The sequence below is a fragment of the Atractosteus spatula genome, chromosome 15, assembly GCF_055471065.1.
Source record: "Atractosteus spatula isolate fAtrSpa1 chromosome 15, fAtrSpa1.hap1, whole genome shotgun sequence".
NCBI lineage: Eukaryota > Metazoa > Chordata > Actinopteri > Semionotiformes > Lepisosteidae > Atractosteus > Atractosteus spatula.
The window spans coordinates 21,484,459-21,501,309 of NC_142720.1; the positions used below are offsets into that span (position 1 = coordinate 21,484,459).

The 16,851-nt window shown below is 40.7% G+C and overlaps 1 protein-coding gene across 1 annotated transcript; it reads left to right on the forward strand.

Annotated features, from left to right (window-relative positions):
- The first annotated feature begins 4,308 nt into the window (after positions 1-4,308).
- LOC148820254 (chitin synthase chs-1-like) lies at positions 4,309-16,380 on the forward strand. The gene is made up of 19 exons (XM_088934210.1): positions 4,309-4,379; positions 4,775-4,910; positions 5,394-5,576; positions 5,930-6,993; positions 8,934-9,026; positions 9,484-9,651; positions 9,846-10,029; positions 10,457-10,558; positions 10,652-10,793; positions 11,190-11,390; positions 12,531-12,815; positions 12,907-13,086; positions 13,420-13,837; positions 14,262-14,287; positions 14,453-14,505; positions 14,701-14,811; positions 15,122-15,339; positions 15,653-15,758; positions 16,141-16,380. The coding sequence occupies exons 1-19, from the start codon at positions 4,345-4,347 to the stop codon at positions 16,150-16,152; spliced, it is 3,717 nt and encodes a 1,238-aa protein (XP_088790336.1). The 5' UTR covers positions 4,309-4,344; the 3' UTR covers positions 16,153-16,380.
- Positions 16,381-16,851: the final 471 nt, after the last annotated feature.

A 16,851-nucleotide genomic window follows, 5' to 3' on the forward strand; every position in this document is an offset into this window, starting at 1 on the left:
CATTTGGTTTCTGTTTAAAAGGCTGTTTAAACCTTGGATTAAATAAAGATGCTTATCTTTTGTTTTTGTTCATGCCTGTCATAGTTGTTCATTCCCTGCACTTCCAGTTTATTGGGGTGTGATAGTCCTATAAAATGCTATGTGACAGTGGAACACACCTCCCATTGCACCTCAGCGGCATGTGGAATGTGCAGCTTCCACACCTGATGCTAACCAGCGCTGTGATTACAGGTCCCCACGCGCCCACAGACGGCGTTCACGGTAGAGCCGAATGTGTTCCCCCTCACCGGCGGCACAAACTAATCTCTCCGATTAGAGAAAGATTTCTCTCCTGTACCAGAGAACCGAAACCTTTGCAGACGACTACACACCGGCAGAGCGCGTGTTGTCTTCCGTGCGATGTGCCGGTACAGGAGAGAAATCTTTCAGGCAGCCTCCTAACTCGACCGACACTTTCACAGCTAATTGAAATCGGGTAGCTGCACGTTGATAACAATGTTGATTTCCCGGAGCACTGGTGTCTTTTCTTTTCTACTTTCATGTTCAGCTTAGCCAACTTGAAGGCTTAACTGCTACCATTCCAAGTTCATAAAATACTGCATATGGCTGTTCTCCTTTTTTAGTCATATGCCTTTAGTTAGCACAATTTCAAATAAATACTTTTAATAACCTAATTTCCCATTTTGTACACCTTGAAAATGTTTATCTGCTGCTAGTGGAAGCTGGCAATTAAGCGTCTTGATATTTTTAAGTCTTTTAGTATCATGGCTGAGGTCCTTGTCTTGGGTCTGTGACACATTTGCTCATGAAGACATCTTGTAGAGGAACAACAGCTATTTAATTAGTTAGGCTGACTAAAATTGAGAATGTATTGCTGTTTTTAATAGAAGAGAACCATCCTGGATGTGAGTGGGTGAGTTTCCCAGGTGCATTGGTGAATGAGCAGGCATAATAAAAGCACTGACACACAAGAGAATGTACCACTGCTTTAGGGACAGTTTTAATGATCACGATCCAGATTCTATGCAAACCAATGATTTTACATTGACAGTTTGGCAGTGATTACAATAATAAACATAATAATAATATAAAATACAATAAAATATAAACATAATAATAATAATAAATATAGTCCATTTGCTATTTTTAAATGCAGTTGAAATAATGCATTAAAATATCAGTTTGTAAAGGCAGATAGTCTAGTATTACACTTGGCAAACTGTATATCAATACAGTGTACCTCAATCGCCATTTTATATTTTATAGCAAGACACACTCTAATTTGTTCAGGATCTTTGGGAAAATAGAAGAATTTGCAAGTTTTGACTTTGAGGTAAAAAGAAACATTCCACCACCAGCGACATTTACTCTGATTAATAGCAATTTCAAAATTTAGACATTTCTTGTAGTGTTATAGTATGAATTGGTGATGCTAGAGGTTAGATAGGCTTTTTCCTGCTTGGCTTCCCAGTGATTATAGTGTCCTGGTTGGCCATAAGGATGTACAGTATGGCCAACATTGTACAATACTGAACAGTTCAGGATCTGTTAAGGGATGAGGCTGCTACCAACTAAAGGTTTTTTTTCAGATCACATGATAGCTAAAGTAATGAGTGATGAATTAATCCATCCATCCATTTATACACATACTGTATAGAGGAGAGGAAGGAAGAAAGCATGTCTGCTCCCACGGATGGATGCCACACACAGACACGCACATGTGGGCAATTTAGAGACACTTCAGAAGGTGAGGAAAAAGAAAACCGATTGGGGAGCATGAGAAAACTCTACAGAGAAGGCATGATGCAGATACAACCAGAATCAAAGGAACAGATGCATTTCTAATGTTATATAGCTGAGGGATTGTTAAGATCCTCTGAACCAGGGTGATACAGTTACATCAGAGGGACCACTGCTCTTCTTAATTTAAGTCAATGATCATGATTCCAGCATAGTAAACAAACTAATCAAGCTCACTGATGACTTTCTCCACCCTTTACCACTGACACGAATACATAGCAAAACATGACTGCAAGTGCCAAAGTATTTGAAGTCAGTCCAATAATCAGGACAAAAGCCGATGGCAGTATACATTAACAAATAGTTTCATTCTGTCACGCACAGATGAGTGGGGCCCAGTTTCCTGAGAAATGGAGGGCATTTCGACGACGCATTCGAAGGCACATTCCGCCCAGGGCTAACCAGACTTGCTCGGGATGGATACTGTATCTCGACCCCCTTTGAAAAATTACCCTATTTGTTATGTCGCACACAGCGTCCGTTTGGGGTTTACGAAGCTGTTGCGCTTTGGGTTTTTGGGCACTTTACGGCACTTGGGTGCCTTGGCGGCTTTTTGCCATGCTGTGTCAGTTACGAGTTGTGCACAATAAAGAGCAGACGTCTGTGAATCCTGTTTCCGCGGTGTAACACTATTATGGCACTGGTGCGGTGCTCTGTCATTGAGAAGCTTCGTAGACTACAGCAGTGCACTAAACAGCTTTGACCTGTGGGTCCAAAGTTTTTTTTTCTGCCTGAAGACTTCCACGTCAGTCCAGAACCTGACCTCCCTGATAATTTCAGTCTCCTGCCCAGCACCAGAAAGATTAGGTCACCTAGCTGACCACCAGTTTCCCTCCCTGTCTGTCCCTGCCTGAAGACTGTGTTAGCTTACAGACCTGCCCTGTTCACAACAGCTACTGTATATCCCCTCCATCTCCGGCCCCTGCAGCTGCAGCACACCCCAAGCTGACTTAATTCTCACTGAAATATTTCCCTGGAAATGCAGTATTTTTTTCCCTGAGTACAATACAGTAGAATTACATTACCCATATCAATATCATTTTATTATTTTGTGTGCTGGCTAAAGTCCTGATTGAATGACAAGTAGTATTTCAAAATTAACTACAAAACTGTGGCACCCACTGAAGTTTATGTACATGTATATTTTCAAAAAGCATTTTGTTGATATTCTTTTAAATCAAGCAACATAAAACACAGAAGACGGTGTAAAAAAATAGTCTGAGGTTGCAATAATAATAATTGCTTTTATATATAACGCTTTTTACAGGTAATGGGACTCTCCTCCACTTGGATGGCTTGTCAACTGGTTTCAGTTACAAAGCAAGACATGGTGGAAACAATTTGTGTGTGAAGGCAGTAGGTTGATAAAGGAATTGAAGGTATTGTAAGGTTTTGCATGTGGGTTAGAAAAGGGCTGCCTATTCGTGCATCATTTATGACTCATCTTTCATTTTTACATAATATAGTTCTTTGTTTCACTTTGAAAAAATTAGGAAGTTTTCCAAAGAAAAAAAAATGAGATGCTAAGGAGGTTCCAAAGAAATGGCAGAACTCCAGGTGAAAGAGCAACAGTATAGCCAGCTCCCGCTTGTAACTTCAAGCCCCAAAATTGAAGTTAAAGGTCCAGATACTGCAGCTCATGTGTCTGGGACATTAGTTTTATCTAGCATTAGTTAACACCATATTACTACATGTTAATTTAGGTTAGATCATGTAATTATTAATTCAGGGTTATCCATCCATTTTCTAAAACACTTTACTCAGTACAAAGTCATGGGGCAACCAGAACCTAAGGAGACAAGCAATCGTCTTAAGGCAGGATACACCCTGGACAGGACGCCAGTCCATCACAGGCCACACACTCAGACATGCACACACTCACACCAGGACCACTGAATTGGCTTCAGTTCTTACAGGAACCAGTTAATCTACCAGCATGTCTTCAGACTGTGGGAGGAAACTGGAGAACCAGGAGAAAACCCACACGAACACTGAGAGAACGTACAAAGTGCATGGCGATAGCACCTCAGGAACTGAACCTAGGGCCCCAGCGCTGTGAGGCAGCAACACTAACCAAACTCACTGTGAATCAGGGTTATTCCACCTACTGTATGAAAAAATAATTAACAGTGCAGGAAATAATGTGCCTCCCAAGACTTTTAGAAAGCTGTAAGAATAGAGTTTTGCCAATATTGTGAAATTGTATTTAATTGTTTTAGAAATGTTATGTTCTTAAATTTTGTTTAAAGCCTCTTTCCCCAGAAAAGGTACAGACCTTTTCCTACAAAAACACAAAAAACACCAGAAAAGGATGATGTTGTTTGGTCTGGCGTTCTTTAAATGGTTGTGAAATTCCTTCACTAATGCAGCCACCACAGGAAGTTTGGAGAGGGTCATGTATTTTAATGATCATTTAAATGAATATGAAAGGACACACCTCTTTGTGTACAGCATAATATAACCAGTTATTACAAATAAGAGTAGGTAAAGCTACTGACTGATACTCACACCAGACAAAACAGTTGTGCGCAGGGTAGAGGAACTATGGACGATGAAAGAACGAAGAAAGAAGAAATAAGGTAACATCCATTTTATTATTATTAATATTATCAGATACAACAACATTATCCCAATTTAACAGAGCTCTGTAAGAAAAAGTTAAATACTGTAGAAAACCATGACCAAATCATAATAAATAATGAAATAAAGTATATTTATTTATTATGCATATATATTCAAATCTAAAATAGAATACATTAGTATTTAATTACTACCCCAAAGCACATGTACGGGTAGTACAATATCTTAAGCAGATCAGGAATGGCTTGATTGTGATTTTGAATGATGGAGAGGGAATTCTTAATTTTATGACATGAAACATATGGGGGTATCATCAGTTAAAACGTCTAACAACAATTATAGTATTTGTTCATACAATTATTTTACCACTTGACTGTCTCTCTTTATCAATCAGGCAGTCCTGGGATCACTTCAGAGAGGTGCCCGACATTCAGGATGAACAGAAACCCAGGAAGCTGTTCAGGTTCATCCACTATGTTATCTGCACTCTAATTGGACTGACAGTCTTTGCTCTTGGCTTTTTCAGCAAGGTAAGGCAGTTACTGTCGATTCCCCTCAATCCACATGATATCAAACCTGATTCTCATTAATTGCTTCTGTATCTTTAGGGTGGAAAAAGTGCCTGCTTTGTAATAAAACAAAGACTCATGAAAAAGCAGATTTATATACCGGTGTTATCAAACTTTTGCACACACAGAGGAGGTTTAAAATCTTTAGAAGTTTCTTTGTGAAAGAGGAAAGAAGTTACAGCAAATGTGCTCCCAAAAAATGCTAAATCAAACCTATTCATATTCTTTGGTAACAGCTAGTGTTGTATACACTGTGCTTGAAATTGTGGTGTAACACAAAGCTACTGTAATTAAAAATAAATTAACTGCTAAACATGTATTAACAAAAATATTTACCAATGAATGAAAAAAAGCAAATTCTCTTTTGACAGAATTTCAGTTTTGCTAATATTTGCCATCCTTGACTATAAATGAGACGCAACTACTGTGCTCTTTTTATTACAGTCCTCCCTGCTCCTCCTTATAACAGTGTCCAGCAGCTCTTCTACCACCATCTCAACAAGAGCCTTCGGACTCCTGCTCTTAGGCTGCACTCTGATCGTTCCCAGCATCCTCACGTTGGCCAAGAGCCTTTGGAAAATTGCCTTTAAAGACTCAAAGACACCCTCAGCAAAGACCATCTTCTGGGTAAGACAATAATCACCACAACAAATGCTACTGTCTGTTCTACTAATTGTATATCTGGATTATTCTTATACTGCATGAATTGGGAAACTGTAAAGCATGCAACAGAACAGGTTATTGATCCAGCTTCTGAGTACATGTTATTTGTATTTCCATTTTACCATACATGAGCACTTTTAAGAATCATTCAGAGTAGAGAAACATGCTGTATATAAAGTAAGAGTGCTGAAAAGTGATTGTAGTGATGTGTGTTTGTCTCTCTCCAGTTTTCCAGTTTTCTAACAAACATAAAACCAATTTTTCCATATGGTCTACTGTCACAGTGTTTATTGCTACTCCTTGGTTATGTCTCCTAGGTGCTTGCAAGTGAACTTCTTGTGGCTGCTGGTGCAGCGATTCTCACCGTCGTCGCTATGCCTCATTTAGACATCCTAACGAATGTGATGATACTGAATGGTGTTTGTGCATTGCCTGCAGTCCTGCAAGTGGCCAGTCGGGCTGTAGAAAAAGATAGCTACAGACGGTTCATAGCACCTCCTCTGTTAGCTGTTGTCCTGCTGGTAGCTGGTTTTGTGTTTCTACTTGTTGGTTACCAAATTGAGATCAGTGGGCAGAAGGCCAGCAGAGATATGTACATGTATGCTGGCCTTGCTATAGGAGGGACATTGATCGTTTCCCTTAATTGGTGGGAGAATTTTTCAACCAAGTTTAAGATCGGATTCCTTCAGGGAGTCATTAAGGACATCCACCACTCCAAAAACTTCTGCTATGTCATCTCCAGCACTGTCAGAATCCTGGTCACTGTGGCTGTTGTAGGGATCTATGTCCCCCTGTCAGGACAAGACTGGGCTTCTGTCAAAGCAGTGTCAAGAAACACAGTCATAGTCACTCTGAGTCTGTTTGGAATCCAGGCCATTTCCTCAGCCCTCTGCCACTGGTTTGTGGTGGTGGCCTGTAAACTTCACGCTCTCCGGCGTGGCTTCATCGTGCCCACGATTCTCACGTCCCCGGCTGTGTTACTGGCTTTCGTGTTGGTGTTTGTGACACGTTATGAGACAGCTCTGAGCGACTCCGGTGCAGGCAATTTTTCTCTGAATTTGTTCTGTCAGACTTTTCGAAACTTCACAACCCAGGGGATTGTGGCAGTAGAAACTCTGACCAAGGACATTACCCAGAGTATGTGTAACAGGAATGCGATAGTTCAGGTGGATAAAGTGGGCTTGTCACTGCTGGCAGCTTCAGAATTCAGCTGGTTTGTCGGACTGCTGCTGTCCACAGTCCACGTCTGGAACACCCCAATTCAGCGCATCGAGAGGACCTCAGAGCTCTTTGTGAGGCGCCTGTATGAAGCTGCCTTCATAGACCAGTCCCTGCTGCTCAACATGCGCTTTGAGATTCTGAAGAAACATTCAAGTGACAGGTAATAATAATAAAACTTTATTTTATGTAGCACCATTAAAGGTGGCTTCTGAACCCCGCTTTACAGAATGGCAACAACAATAAATAAAAAGAATACACAAGATAAAACACAGTTACAATACATAGAGGAGACTTAGTATAGTATATACTATAGTAATATGGTGGTACTTAGTATAGTAGGAGCAGAGGGGTAAAGAATGGAACCAGTTAAGTAATGGCTCTTCTAAAGAAGAAGGTTTTGAGTCTGGATTTGAAGGAGTTTAGAGAAGGTGACTCTCTGATATCCTTGGGCAGAGAGTTCCAGAGCTTGGGGGCATAACAGGAGAAGGCCCTGTCAACCATATAATGTAGACGGGCTTGGGGGACAGTAAGGAGACCAGAATTAGAAGAGTGAAGGTTGCGAGGTGGGGAGTAGGGCGATAGTAGTTCAGGCAGGTTTTGAGGTGCAAAGCCATGCAGAGCCTTATAGGTGAGCATGAGGATTTTAAAGTCCACACGGAATTTGACAGGAAGCCAGTGCAAGGACTCCAGGATAGGAGTAATGTGAACACTTGCACTAGAATTGGTCAGGATTCAGGTAAGACACGTCTCTTCACTCCAATATGATGGGTAGAGCAGTCAAGACAGCACATAACTCATGAGCTTAGATTATACTGTTTCCATGCGCTGGGTACAGTTTGCCAGTTAGTTGTCTGGGTTTTATTGTACTCTCTCTGGCACTTTCACTCCCCGACATACATATCTGGCCTTCTGACATGCAGGATTTCTAGGTTCTTTTTGGGATTATTTGAATATAATAGGTTCAGGGATTACATCAGCCCCAATATGCATGAACTTGCTCTCTAATCATTGTAGGTGAAAAGTTATGGTATGGCTACTAGCGCATGTCTGAGAGTTATTTCATATTTAAATCTCTTCTCTGTGCGTGACATTTAATCATGCTTGAAAGAAGCTTTCAGGTAGGACAGATATCCCCTTACGGATACAATATGCAAAATAAACTACTTACCAAGTAAACTAATTACCACAAACGTAATTTGGTCATAAGTGTTTGCGGCATTATGTGTCTAACAATGGATGATCAGTAATGAAACGAGTGGAGACTTCCAGTGAAGGTTCCAGTTACATAATACAAATTCTGAGGAAGGCTGTGAAAACACAACTGAGGACTCCTTGCTGTAAGGTTGCGTAGAACAGGACCCTATTCAGACGGTATAATCCGGAAGTGAGTGGATTAGAACAATGGGGAGGAGACGATGAGGATCAGGGCAGGTTGACAGGCAGGGGGGCGTGGCGACAGTGAACTGGTGCTCGGGGGGCGTGGCCATGGCAGACAAGCCCAAGGAGTCCAGGGGGGAAATCCAGGGCGAAGTCCAAAAGTCCAAAATCGGGAAATCCAAACGAGACGAAAACAAGACACAGTTAAAACCCAGATCCGGTGCAGGGACTGGGAATAAAAGCAGGATCATGAGGCCAGGCACTCTGAACCCCGGACTTACTGTAGCTGGTTAGGACGCTGGTAGGAGACCTATGCCCTCAAGCTGCGGACGTAGGGCGACTTGGTGGTTGGTGGGCCTCCGGGCGTCAGTCTTCCAATGCAGAGTCGGGAGTAGCGCCAGGCCTAAGATGGGGCAGGATTGAGGGCAGGTGCACGGAATAAGCGAAAATGTGAAAAGAGCCGGAGCGCCCTTAAGAGGAGGGATTACGATCGTGACACTTGCATTCAGTCTTTTATGAGAAATGCAGCAGCTCTGAAAAAAGACCTAAAAAACCTTTAGAAATTTGTATTTATTCACCAAGCGATGTAAATGTCTAGAAAACATGATTCATCAAGAAGGTGAATACTAGATGTCCCAAAAAGTTATACAGATGACGTACATATTCTTTATACCACTGAATAACAGACATCTCTGTCTTGAATATATTTTGTTGTCTCACCAGAGTTCACAAAGACCCAGTGAAAGTTTACCTGTGTGCTACAATGTGGCACGAGACGTATGATGAAATGATGAAAATTATCATCTCAATGTTCAGGTAAAACAGTGGAAAGCAAATTAAAACAAAAGAATATAGAAAGTTGTAGGAGAAGTACAGTGGAAAATTGCTAGTTTCAAAAGCTTTGCTATATACTCATTTCTTGGAAAGCGGAAAACTGAAATTTTAAATTTTGTAAATAATGTTAATGATATACTTTAGAACTAGTTATGAGGTATTGTGCTTAATACAATCTTTGGAGTTTCACATTAGACAACCTGCAATGTACTGTATAAAGTGATGTTCAAAACCCACAGAAGGCAGCATCATGCTTTGATCATCTCCTGATATCTGAGGGCAGCCAGGTGAAGACACTGATACTGAGTGGCGTGGGTGTGCTGGAGAACATTGTGCTGTTTGCATTGTGGGAACCAGGACTTGAACATTTAGAGCAACTGGATTCTGTGTTGAGTGCACATCCACACATTAACAAGAGTCTTCTGTTCTTTGTTACAAGGCTGGACAGACACAGGCCAAAGAAACATGGGAGGACAGACATGAGCTTTGAAGCCCACATTTTCTTTGATGATGCCTTTGAGGAGATCGAAGATGCACAGGGTGTCAAGAAGCACTGTGTGAATGAATACGCTGAGACCTTGGTGGAAGTTATCAAAGAAGTCTATGTGTAAGCACCAACCTCCTAGTGTTTGTCACTGAACTGCATTCCTGCCCTTTTTGTCAAAGATTATAGCTCCACTGGGTCTACTCAATTAGTAAAGTGCCACCTTAGTGATAAAACCCATTTTTACTGGCTCCCTTCAATGCTCTTATTGACAGAAAATTGGTAAAACTCTACTAATATGCTTCTTGTTCTTACAGGGTGTTCAGTGATGAAACACACAATATTTTTAATGGAGCCAAACCCCTCTCTGATGCTGGAGAACAGAAAATCATACAAACTCCCTACGGTGGCCGTCTTTGTTACAAACTTCCACGTGGAAACCTGCTGATCGTCCACTTCAAAGATAAACAACTGATTCGGCACAAGAAGCGCTGGTCTCAGGTACGTCGTCCACACCTGACCCCTCCTGTTTAACTGTAAGGATTGTTGGTAATGAACAAGATTGTGCTGTGAGAATAGATTTATACTAGCGCTAGAGGAAATGTTAATCCAGGTTTAATAATCATCTTTAGATATTCTCAAATTATGTAGACATACAGAAAAGTGTTACAATATAGTAAAATCAGGTCCAGTGAAACAAAGTGGGATGATCCAGTTTTTGTACTACACCTGCAAGATAATAGCCTTTGTCATGATCATCTACTTCAGGCTCTGCATTTTGCACACATACAAGCCACTAGATTGTGCTGTGTCTTTGTCTGCCCCAGCCTGTGCTTGGTGTTGTGTCATACTGTACAGGATATTATCTCCCTTTATACATTATAAACAGCATGACAGTGAAAACCAAACAGGTACGTTTTTATTTCAGATCATGTACCTGTACTATCTGCTGGGCTGGAAGCTTGACAGGAAGTACTTTGAGAAGCAGGAGAACGGCGAAGATGTGAAAACTCTACAGGAGCAGCTGAAGGTACGAATGACTTGAAAACACAGGAGAACCCTGGATTTCTGGATTTCTCAGCAGACTTCTGTCTCGTTAATCACTGCATCTTCTGGCCCACAGAAAGAAAGACACAACACATACATTCTAGCCTTGGATGGAGACACTGACTTCCAGCCTGCGGCAGTCATGCTGTTGGTGGATCGTCTCAGGCTGTATGCTGATGTGGGAGCAGCCTGTGGCAGGATTCACCCGACTGGCACAGGTATGAAGGGCTGCCTCTCTCGAGGATCAGACAGCTTCTCTGACTGCAGGGACAATGTCCTGAGCTCAGAGCGAGGCATTCCCTGTGTTTTCATTCTGCCTTTATGCACTTTAAAATCACATTTTTAAATAGTGTGACAATGCATATGAGCAGGTCTTTAAGACATAATAACAAATTGAATAAACTTCAAATTTTGAAACTCATGTTTTTATTTTTTATCTTTCTCTGTTCAGACAATATAAATATTTCTTTTGGAACCACTCATTTGCATGTAAGAGCATATTAAATACACATTCATGCTGTCAGTTAAGATTGTTGAAGCTCCAGGTATAAGAGTGGCTCTGCAGGGGTTTTATCCCTCCTGAGATGAAGCTGCAGCTGGTGCTGTTGTTCTAGGCCCTATGGTGTGGTACCAGAAGTTTGAATACGCTGTTGGCCACTGGCTTCAGAAGACAGCAGAGCATGTGTTTGGCTGTGTGCTCTGCAGCCCCGGGTGCTTCAGTTTGTTCAGAGGAGCCGCCCTCATGGATGACAACGTCATGAAGAGATACACCACCAAGGCGACAGAAGCAAGCCAATATGTGCAGTATGACCAGGGTGAGTGTCTCACAGGGGTCGTGAGGGGATCTCACATTTCCCAGAGTTTTACACAGCAGGTTTGTGACGTACAGATACTGTTAAAGAGAAAAATAAATTAACCAAGCTGGGCAGCACTGTGGCACAGCAACCAATCAGTTTTAAAGTTAATTAATTCTGTTTTTTCAGGTTGAGAACAAATTAATTTATTGTTCTTATTTTACTTAAGAAATGAAGCAAAAAAAAGTATCTATAGCACTCAGATAATTACTCTATAATGTTAATGTGGGTTTTATTGTAAAATTATTGAACACCCCCACTGATCAGGAAATAACAAATGACATCTTTTGTCTTCTATAATTCTATAATTTCCCTTGAACAATTTTGTGCCTGTTGAATATATGTACAATAGCTTAAAAGACAAGTGTTTATTGTACAAAACTAACACCAGATTCAGATCACACGGAATAAATTTGTAGACTCTGTACAGGAGGAATGAATTTCGGGGAACAGGACATGACCAATCCAATCTCAGACAATCATTCTGGCCAGCACTAATTCTCTAAGAGCTGATACAAAGTGAGACTGTTTCCATGAAATACTTCATTCTCCAAAGAAAAAAAATGTACTCCAAACTGAAGAGAAACAGAGACTACTATCGGTCCATTTACAGAAATGCTTCTTAATACTTAGAGTGACAAATTGCAAATCAGATTTACAAAGAGAATTAAAAATCTTCACAAATCTGAAAAATACAACTCTTTTTGTTGAACTCAAGTTGAATCCCTTCAGTGATCAGTAGTTGATAGGTTTTTGTCCATCAATGTGCATTCCAGTAGGTGAGCAATTTCAGGAGTTTTGGCTCAATATTGTCTTCTTTCTTCTCCTCTTTCCCAAATCTCTTCCACTCCTGCGTAGAGAGTACACATGAGCCTGGCTGGTCAGAAAGTTCACGTCTCAAAGTCGGCCAGATTTCCGGTGTGCCCACTCACTTAGGGGCTGCTAACAGACCAGATAATGTGAGCTGCTCATACACACTCTGTCTAGCCACTCAGACGATCACCATTGAATTGTTTCATGCCATTCACTCCAGCGCCACATTGGGCCTCTAAGGAACTGATACCATGAAAGTAACAAACTCATCCCAAACGTGCTCACCAGGTGAGGACCGCTGGCTGTGCACACTGCTGCTGCAGCAGGGCTGGAGAGTGGAGTACAACGCTGCCTCAGATGCCTACACCAACGCCCCCCAGGAGTTCAAAGAGTTCTACAACCAGAGGCGCCGCTGGGGACCCTCCACCCTGGCAAACACCATCGACCTTCTGGGCACGGGCTCACTGACGGCACAGAAAAACAGGTCCATTTCCAGGCTTTACATTGTCTACCAGGCATTCACCATGATCACCACCATCCTGGGGCCTGCCACCGTGTGTTTGATGATTGCAGGTAAAGAGTGCTTCACAGCACACGTGTGCATTTGCTGGTGTTCTTAACAGGAAGAAGGTTTAATCCTGTTCGCTTGATTACTTGCTTGCAGGAAGCTTTTCGTTTGTCTTCAACATCAGTCTCAATGGGGCCCTTGTTTTGGCTATCGTGCCCCCTGCCATCTACCTGGTGCTCTGCTTCAGACTAAAATCTGACACCCAGATCTCCATCGCTGCCTTCTTGAGTGTTATCTACGCGTTCCTAATGACAGCCACTGTCCTCTCGATTATAGGTAAGTGATCCAGCAGGAAAACAGTATAATGAGCTTCAATCTGATTTTTTATTCTAAATGCTGTCACCAAAGATTCAAACACACTAAGAAAACAGCACAATTTGTGCATATTTTTCAATAGAGCAAAATAAATCATACACAAAGGTTAAAGATGCATGCTTCTGGTATGGTTGTTCTTCATTATATTGTGATCTGTTATGAATTATCCTGTTACTTTCCATCCTGCCATCCATTCTCAAGACAGGTGATTCATCACAATGTTCTGACTCCTCATATTCTCACAATCTGCAATTGCACATCCAGTGATCAGAACTTTTTCTTATTGTTCTTCAGGAGAAATGGTCAAACAGCAAACGTTTGTGACTCCCAGCGGTCTGTTCTTCATATCTTTAGTCATTCTCAATCTAGTAACAGCAGCACTTCACCCACAGGAGTTCCCTTTGCTTGTACACGGGCTGCTCTACTTCATCAGCATCCCCAGTGGATATCTGCTGCTGACCATATACTCCATAGTGAACATGGACAATGTATCCTGGGGAACTCGGGAAACTGGCAGCCAGGCCAAGGCAGGCCCCCGCAGAGCCCCTCAGAAACATGTGGCTTTTGAGAAAACGTGCAAATGCCTCTGTTGGAACATCGAGATACAAGTGAACAGAGATGAGAAAGTAGCAGCGGCTCCAGAGCTCCAACTACAAGCCCAGGAGGACAGAGCTGAAAGTGGAACCAGCCCATCAGAGCTCCACAACTCCAGGTGCGCAGGGCGTCAGACCTGGTCTTTTAGAGCATCGACAGTATGTTTTGTGGCAGTGGTTTAGTGGTTTTCTTATTCTCTTTGCTAAAAACTTATTTTATTAAATTGTTAAGTCCTATGCCGCCTACTTTGGTAGTTTTTTACGTAAAACATACAAAACACGTGAATTTTGTTTCATGAGTTTCAAAAAGAAAGTGTAAAGTGTGGTTGAAACAACAACAAATATATTGTGAAATTAATTTAATTTCCACAATTCACTTCTTCAGGCAGATGAGATTTCTCAGAAAAACGTGACATATTTTGTTAATGCATTAGTAAGGAGGATAAATAGGAGGCAATGAGTTCTGGAATTGTTAATGGTGGAATACTTATAATTTTTGAATATCTCGAATGCTAATAAGTTATGTGTATATTTTTGTTTTAGTGATGAAGAGTCCAGCTCACTAGACAGTAAGTATGAAAAATATCTGCTGAATGTTATTCTTTAATGTGCTAGCAGATTATTCTTTAAACCAAAATAAACGTCATTTTTGATTGTTTAGTTTGTCACACTGTTTTTTTCTCACATTATTATATCAAGCTGCAATTGTTTTACCTACCTGTGTTGTTTTGAAGGTGGCATGTCAAAGCTACAAGTCAATCCAGATGATCTTCATAGTCTTGAAGAGGTGAGCTCCTTGGGTTTAATGATTTTCATTGTTCTTTCCCATTAGCTTTACATGATTTGTCATCTCAGGCACTTTGCAAAAAGTTATCATGGACCGGCAGATTTATAGCAGTAACCTGATGGAAAGAAATTGGTTGATTCCATAATTTTGCATTTATTTCCACATTTTTCCATTTGTTTCCTTATTTGTCCCTAGGATGAAGTGCTCTTCTGGGAGGAGCTCATAGAGAAGTACCTAAAGCCACTGTCTGAAGACAAAGCCAAGCAAGCCCAAATTAAAAAAGATCTCAAAAGCCTCAGAAACAAGGTACAGCTCTGCACTCTGGACTGATCTTCTGCACCAGGAAAGGAGAAATAAATCAAATATAGCTTGCAAAACAAAACAAGTTTGACTGGTACAACACAGTGACTCCCTGTCATGTGGGTCTTCCAGAGACAATCTGTAGTGGACAGCACCCTCTTTCCCTACAGATCACTCACATCACAATTCATCATGCACTGGGTTCAGTTCCGTTCCACACATCACAGTTTTACCACTTTCAACAACATAGTTTCTCTGAAACACATTTATTGCATTTACAGTAATCATGGGTCTTTTCTTCTCTATTTCTTTACAGGTCACATTCGCTTTCTTCATCATCAATTGTTTGTGGCTGGTGGCCACATTCTTCCTCCAGGTTATTGGCTCTCCAGTTATTATCAGCACTCCAAAGATTTTATCAAATGGATCAATAGCAGGAGGCCAGAACATTTCTATAGATCCAATTGGGTTTATGTTCCTGTTGTCCTTTGCTGGCCTGCTGCTCATTCAGTTCATTGCTATGGGATACCACAGGTAAGTCGGTTACTACTTCCAAAAGAGTTTAAGCAGTTTATTATTTTTCAACATCCTATTCTCATTCATTAGCTTCCCATGGTGTGAGCACACAGTAAGATTTTTATGTTGCTCACCATTGAATGTAGGTCTACCAGTTTAATGGAACAGCCATCTCAGTAGGTTTTGCCCAGTGAATAAATTAGTAAATGAAGTCATTACTGCCATCTCAGTTTACATCCCTTTCAATGTATACAATTGTAATCAGATTACTCTTGAGATCCTTGTGAGCCTTTTATTAATTTAATGTGTTTGTGTCATCTGATTCCTACAGAATCTACACACTTATCCACTTCATAGCCTATATAGGAACAGAACCTAAAGAATCAAAAAGAAACTTGTCCCAGAAGTCCCTGGAAAACGTGAAGGATACTGAAAAGGTAAAGGATTTTCTGACTTTTTCTGTCCGGTTTGCAGTGTTTTACACCTCCAGATCAAGAAGAAATCAGAAGATGGTGAAATTAGAAGTGTTAAATCTGACCAAATCATGTTTAAACACCATCTTCCAAAACCAGATTCATTTAATCAAAATGGTTAATTGAAAGACTGGTTTGTTTGTTTGTTTGAACAGTTGCTATGAAAGTATTGACCGGGACAGTGTTTACTGCAGGTTTGGCCAAAGGCAGAAGCACATTTTCTGTGCAGTTCCACAAGATTTAAAACAGAAACTTGTATGTCACAAAAAGTGTATCATTGCAGGACCATTGATATCGCTTATTTTCAGAGAAAAAGATGAATGTGAACCTCATATTTCTCCTGCAGTATTTTTTGTAAATGGCTGGGCTCAAGATCTCTTCAGGACTCCAAGAACTGCGTGAGAACCTGATGGCAGCTCTGACAGTTCAGCTCTGTTTAACTGAGAGTCCAGCATCATGTCAACCAGCTGCACCTCCTTAAATCTCTTTCTGTTGAAGCACAAAACACCTGAACAGAATCAACTGCCCTGCAGGCTGAATTAGACAAGTAACTTCCTTGTGTGACCAGTAGTCAAAATGAAGCTGAACAATGAGACCAAGTATATTAGTATTAGACTGTATTTACAGTACTTTGTAAGTAAGTATATATATTTTGAAGATTATATGTTTATTTAATATTAGTCATCATAAGCCATGCTGTATGTATTGTTTTCTCCTATTCTCTAATTGAAGAACATTGTTTTTTGTAGAGCTAAATAACTGAGAGTCTGTCAGGAAGTATTGTGTTGTGTCAAAAGGTAAATTTGTCAAATACTGACGTGTGTTTTCCTGCATAACCAAAGACAAAAAAAGAAGAAAGTAGCCTAGTGCTGAAAAAGTCCTTTATCACAGATAAAGTCCTTCATCATATTATTCTATTCCATCGAAGAGAAATACACTTACTTCAATTGAAAGATTATATACACTACATGTAGAGTTCTCTGTGCCATAGAAATAGATGTTGTATTTTTTTCTCTTTGTATGTTTTATGTTCCATATGTTTAAATTTAATAAAATA

Coding starts and splice junctions, on each gene's coding strand:
- LOC148820254 (XM_088934210.1), top strand. CDS start 4,345: ATGGACGATGAAAGAACGAAGAAAGAAGAAATAAG. Junction 13,838..14,261: donor TCAGAGCTCCACAACTCCAG/GTGCGCAGGGCG, acceptor TTTTTGTTTTAG/TGATGAAGAGTCCAGCTCAC. Junction 14,812..15,121: donor TCAAAAGCCTCAGAAACAAG/GTACAGCTCTGC, acceptor ATTTCTTTACAG/GTCACATTCGCTTTCTTCAT.